This window comes from Apium graveolens, chromosome 6 (genome assembly GCF_009905375.1).
Source record: "Apium graveolens cultivar Ventura chromosome 6, ASM990537v1, whole genome shotgun sequence".
In the NCBI taxonomy this organism is placed as follows: domain Eukaryota; kingdom Viridiplantae; phylum Streptophyta; class Magnoliopsida; order Apiales; family Apiaceae; genus Apium; species Apium graveolens.
Window position 1 is genome coordinate 253961563 of NC_133652.1, and position 5622 is coordinate 253967184.

The following is a 5622-nucleotide window of genomic DNA, read 5'->3' on the forward strand; positions in this document are numbered from 1 at the left end:
TACATATTTAAGTTTTTATTTGTAATTATTATAATTTTATAGTTCTTTATTTATGTTAAAATAAATATTGTTTATATCTTTTAAATAAAAAAATATTTTCATTGTTAGTTGATCATTCAGATCGAATGAATAACAAATTACCCGGTTAGAAAAAAAAATACAATACTATCTTATATCTGATTTAAATTTAAAATCAAATATAAAATTAGGATTCCAATTTTATATTTGTTATATCGGATGAATAACAAATATAAAATGAATGCGAGATCTTCCAAAGATGCCTAAGGAGTAAAGAAAAATTAGGATTCCAATTTGCATTTTTCCCCAAACCAACCCTAGGACACAAATTCAACCTTTACACACCACTCTTTTTATAGGCGGGAAAACTCCTCGGTTTCCTCAAACACCGACTTTCTTCGTCTCCTCGCCGCCTTTTCAACGCAAAAATGGACCTCGGAGATGATCGGAATGTTGCTCCGGCGACGGTAATTGCTCAACGGAACAGCCTCCGTCAGCGCTGGGAGTTAGCCTCCGTTCTCAATTTCTTAACCGTAAGTGCGTGTGTGTGTATTTGTGTTTTATATATAGAGTAATGTTTGTTTAATTTTTTTTTATGAAGAAGTGAGTTTTTTTAATATTTGATTTTTGATTTCTCAGGTCTTCGAGGCGTTAATAAAGAGTAATTTGAAAGTGAGTGCGGAAGAAGTAGAGATGGCGATCATCGAGCCCAACGATTTGCTTTCCAAACTTCACATTGTGCTGTTGAAGGTACTATATTTTATGTGCACTACAACGTCGTTTTTATTTTTAGCCTAGGGACCGGAAAATTTTATTCATTTATCGTGGTTACGAATGCGTTGTTTTATGTCATGTTTGGATGGACAAAAAGTGTCAATTTTATCGACTAGAACATGTATGTGTGTGTATATTTTGTGTTTGTAAGCTGTGTTTTAGTGTTTTTTTTTCTTCTTGTGTTTTGCTACTGGATACGGGTAAATGAGTAAGGATCTAGGTCTTACATGTTTACGTTACGTTTTTGTGAGATTACGTGTTGTCTTGTACTTGGTGTTAGGGGCGATTTTTTGGAAAGCTATATACTCTTGAGTATTATCTATGGAAGAGTTTTTTGATTTTTGTATATTAGATATTTTGCTAGTTCAGGCATCTTGCTAGGTTTTGATGTTAATTCTAGGATATATGTGATTTGAGGTAGATGTTTTATTGAATGTAAAAATTTTGATATGCTTGCTGCTGGATTACTTTGAAAGTAAGGCGAATATAATGTATAGATGATGCCATAATATTTATTACATGATCTATAGATGTGCAATATAAATAGGGGTAAACTCTTTTTTGTATGCAATCTGGTGGTTGGATCTACGTCTATCTTGTCGAGTATGTGAGGACTGAGGATATAATAGTTTGAGGAAAATGGTCATTATTTGAAATATTTGGAAAACTGCGAACTATATGTTCCTTTTATACATCTGTTCAAACTCGCTATTTGTTTCTGATGTTTCTCAAAACGATTTTTCTTCACAATGCACTCTTAATTTTTATCTAAAACACGATGTGCAGGGTATACCGCCAGTAAGCAAAATTTTGGACCGTCCCGATGCTTGGGTTTCTACACTGTGTAGGAAACTGTCCGAGTGGTGGCCATGGGTAAATTAAACTTGTTTGCTTTTTTTTACTACCTTATAGTCTATAATCACTAATTTTGTATAAAAGTATTTTCTGTTCTTTCTTTTTTCCAGGTTGCTGATGGGGATCTTCCTCTCACTGTAAATAAAGGGTACTGAGATGTACTTACAATTTGGATTATTAATATTAGCAATATATAGGCTAACACATTTGATTCTGCTATGATTTAATTTATTGAAGGAAGGAGGTGTCAGAATACAAAGAACTTGAACCCACAACTCGACTACTTGTGCTCAAAGCGCTTTGTGAGATCAGACTCATAGTACTATGCCTAACTCTCTTATTTATATACTTCTATGTATATAATTGATATTGGATGTTATAGTTCATGGATATTATTTAATCTATTTAGTGACATCGCCATTTTTTTGAGCTCTCAGCAAGGTGATGCAGTGTCTTTTATCAACGATTCCATTAAAACTGGATCTATGGTTTCTGCATTTCAGAAAGAAAAGATATGTGGTGATGAAAAAGGGACTTCATACTGGTAAGTGTTCATTCCTTGTAAAATTGGGTTCTGTTCAGTTCCACATATCAGCATGATTATTTAATCAACCATTTTCTATCCTTGTTAGGCTTGACGGAGATGCTTCCGTTGGTTTTAGATTATACAAGGAAGTACAAAAGTTTGATACGAAGACAAAGGTTCAGGGCAAAGGAAATCTTCAGGCAACAAATATTCAATGGGAAACAATTGCAACTAGTCCTGAAGAATTTCGTAAAGTTGTGGTAAGAAACAATAAGTACTTTATTTTGGTAGGACAACCCTATAGCATGAGGAAAAAAAACCTTTTAATTACTTCTAACTACTGGTAATTACAGGTTGAGTTCTCCTCTAGTAAGATAAAGCTAGAAGTAGAAGTTTGCAAGACTGTTGAAGCCAATGTCATTCCAGTTCTCGAGAAATTACAGACAGTCAGTTTCTTGAATATAGTTCAGCTTTTTCAGCTAAATAAGTGCTATTAATTGTGAAGTTGAGCTTACTAGTTTTGTGTATGTGTACTTTGTAATAGCATGTTGACCTTTTTTTCTTATACAGAAATTGGAGAGGGTAGCAAAACAAAAGGATAGAGAAGAAAAGCTTTTAAGTGGTTTTCGGAATTCTGGCCTCACCCGAGCATGCCGGACTCGTAAAGCAGTTACTTACACATATGGTATGAGATAATCCATTACCAAGTTATGAAAATCTACGAAAATTTTGTGTTGTTATAGATACACAGACATAGTTAATACACCTCCATTGTTCTTTTAATTTATCTACAAACTTTTTTTTACTAAAACTCCTTCATTTAAGTTTTTGTCACCCCTTTTCACTGTTAGTAGATGGTGTATGAATAGTTTTTGTTCATTTACTTTTCGGTTTATTAGTTTATTCTTTTATGTAAGAAAATAATCTACTAGAGTTTTAATTTGTAATAATATTTTTTATTTAGTTACTTTTGAATTTATTACTTTTTTCATTTTTTTTTATTTTGCTAATTGGTTTACTATTGAATTACTGTTGAGTTGGGGAATTTAGAGAATGCCTTGTAGTGTGGGGACTACAAGGCATAGAAATGCATATCTGCATTGAGTTTAGCAGCAAACTTTGTACACATACTTTAAACAGTATTGGATATTTGTGTTTGTCTATAGATGATCATTGTATCTCCCTTGTATAATCATCTACAATCTATCTGAAATTATTACTATTATAGTATTTAATTGTTGTCCAGGTCACTATAAAGCATGTTTTTTAGTTTATTTTCAGTTCTTAGCGAGCACGATGATTATCTATTGCACAGTTGCTGATGGGTGTTTTTTGGTATATTATTCTTTTTTTATGATATCTTTCTTGAAGAATTACTGGGAGCAGTAAGGATTTAAAGGCATGACCTTTGTCATTATAGAGGGGAAGAGGATAGCCATCTTGAACATAGTCCATTAGCTCAAGTATGAGCAACTAGGAACTAAAAATTGTATTTACTTTCTGTATAAAAAAATGCATTCTTCACATCTATGTTTGTTTCCTATAACTGTTCAAGGTTTATTACTAAAATTTTTAACATCATGTCTAAATTCTAATGCAGATGAATACGACAAAAAAATTAGGGAGGCTATAAGCATGCAAGAACCTACAAAGTAAGTTGTACTATGTATATGCTTTTCAGATCTTGCCTGTTTGCTTTTGTTTTAGGTTTGACATCTTTTATTTCATGTTTCCTGTTGTGTATCTATAAAGTTGGCGGAAAACAGTCAAACTCATAATCATCTTACTCTATATATTTTTGTTGTGAAAATGGAAATTTGTGAATACAGTTCATCCTATTAAATTGTATATTTGATAACCTTCTATATATTGATTACGGCAAACTATTCATATTTGAAGGTCTACAATATTTCAACGAAACCCTGGAAGAAATTAGTTAGTAAATTTCTTTTGCTCAGTTTTTTGATTCTTTTCTACCACTGTAAAAACCAAAGTAGAAGTAAGACATGGATAATTTGTTTGTTTTACATACTTCAGAGGCTCTCTGAAAATTATCTTTAATCTAATACAAATCTTAATTCAACGAGTGATCTTATACAAATGTGTTATGACTTATGAATAATGTTTTAAACCTAATATCAAAATATAGTATCCAGTCAAAATACTGCAGTCCTAGACGTGTCTTTTTCTAACCTAAAAATGTATTTAGTATCTTAGTTTGAATTAATATGTTTAGATAGTCAACTGTAGTTATTAATTTTTTATCATCACCTTGTTAGTTTTGCTAGCTTTTTGAACTTCGATCAGAGGCAGCATAATCTTTGTAAGCCTTCGTGATGCTATTTCCACATTGTTGATTTTTTTGTGGTTCAACACTAATTTTGATATAGGAAGAGGAAGACTGCCAAGGAACCTGTGCTTCTAAAACAACACGATGATGTTAAGAAAGTAAGTAAATCATCTTCAGAAGAGAGCTCAGGATCAGAGGTGAAAGGCAGAGAGAGGAGTAAACACAGTGATAATAAGAAAGAATCGGAAACCACTTCACAGGAGAGCTCTGAATCAGATGTGAAATCACAAGGTGATATTGCTTCTGAAAGTGAAACTGTGAGCGACATGCTTCAAGATAGTGATGATGATGGCAATAGTGACGTTGAGTATGATGATGATATAAATGATGCAAGTAGTGAGGATGGCAGTGCCTTGAACTCCTCTGACAAGGAAAATAAGAACCCTGGAAACAGCAATCGTGCTACATATGCCCGCAGGCGAGTCAGTCTGCGTTGGAGTAAGAGGGTTGCTGGGGTTGACACCAGTCCTGCTCAAGACATTAGCAAAGGTGCTAAAGATAGACCGAGGCGAAGACCTATCCATAAGAGCTCCCTCAAGTCTTGTGTTTCCCCTAAGTCCGAAGAAGCAAGTTCACCAGCAGATTCCAGTGATACAACTAGCAGTGGGAACTTGTCAGATGACAGCAATAGCTGAAAGATTCAGGACAACTATTCTTTTTGTGTTGGTGCCTATAAGTATAATTTGCCTTAATTTTTGTCTGTTTACATTTGGAAATTTGTCTACATATTGGGACATATTGTGCTAGATCTCTATTATATGAAGTGATCGCGCCCGAAACCACAACATTTACTATGTGGTTTTCTTTACCTATTTTCTTTAAACTAGTGGAGAAAATGATAGGGAAGTGTTATAAATTATAATTATTATCAATGGATATTGTTTATTTGTTTCTGTTTTTGTTGGGGAAGTAGCTTACATGAACATATTCTTGATAAGATCTTCTCATATAATAATACTGTTGTATAAAACTTTCTGCTCTTGTAAAAAGCTGCCCTGCGTTCTTCTGCGAAATTGATAGATTACAATTGCTTGTAGATGATGCTTGTACATTTCAGTTCAGTCACGGTAGACTTTTATCTGATATTTTATAGTCAATC

The 5622-nt window shown here is 33.3% G+C and overlaps 1 protein-coding gene across 1 annotated transcript; it reads left to right on the plus strand.

Annotated features, from left to right (window-relative positions):
• The first annotated feature begins 260 nt into the window (after positions 1 to 260).
• LOC141668801 (DDT domain-containing protein DDR4-like) lies at positions 261 to 5416 on the plus strand. Its single transcript, XM_074475815.1, has 11 exons — positions 261 to 551; positions 658 to 768; positions 1579 to 1665; positions 1758 to 1795; positions 1885 to 1966; positions 2085 to 2191; positions 2280 to 2433; positions 2527 to 2619; positions 2744 to 2858; positions 3774 to 3825; positions 4564 to 5416. The coding sequence occupies exons 1-11, from the start codon at positions 447 to 449 to the stop codon at positions 5156 to 5158; spliced, it is 1539 nt and encodes a 512-aa protein (XP_074331916.1). The 5' UTR covers positions 261 to 446; the 3' UTR covers positions 5159 to 5416.
• The last annotated feature ends 206 nt before the right edge of the window (positions 5417 to 5622 follow it).

What these genes read in the sequence shown, in the direction of transcription:
- LOC141668801 (XM_074475815.1), top strand. Translation starts at nt 447, where the DNA reads ATGGACCTCGGAGATGATCGGAATGTTGCTCCGGCGACGGTAATTGCT. An exon ending in CCTCTCACTGTAAATAAAGG is followed by an intron (nt 1,796 to 1,884) that starts GTACTGAGATGT and finishes AATTTATTGAAG; the next exon opens with GAAGGAGGTGTCAGAATACA. An exon ending in AGCAGTTACTTACACATATG is followed by an intron (nt 2,859 to 3,773) that starts GTATGAGATAAT and finishes ATTCTAATGCAG; the next exon opens with ATGAATACGACAAAAAAATT.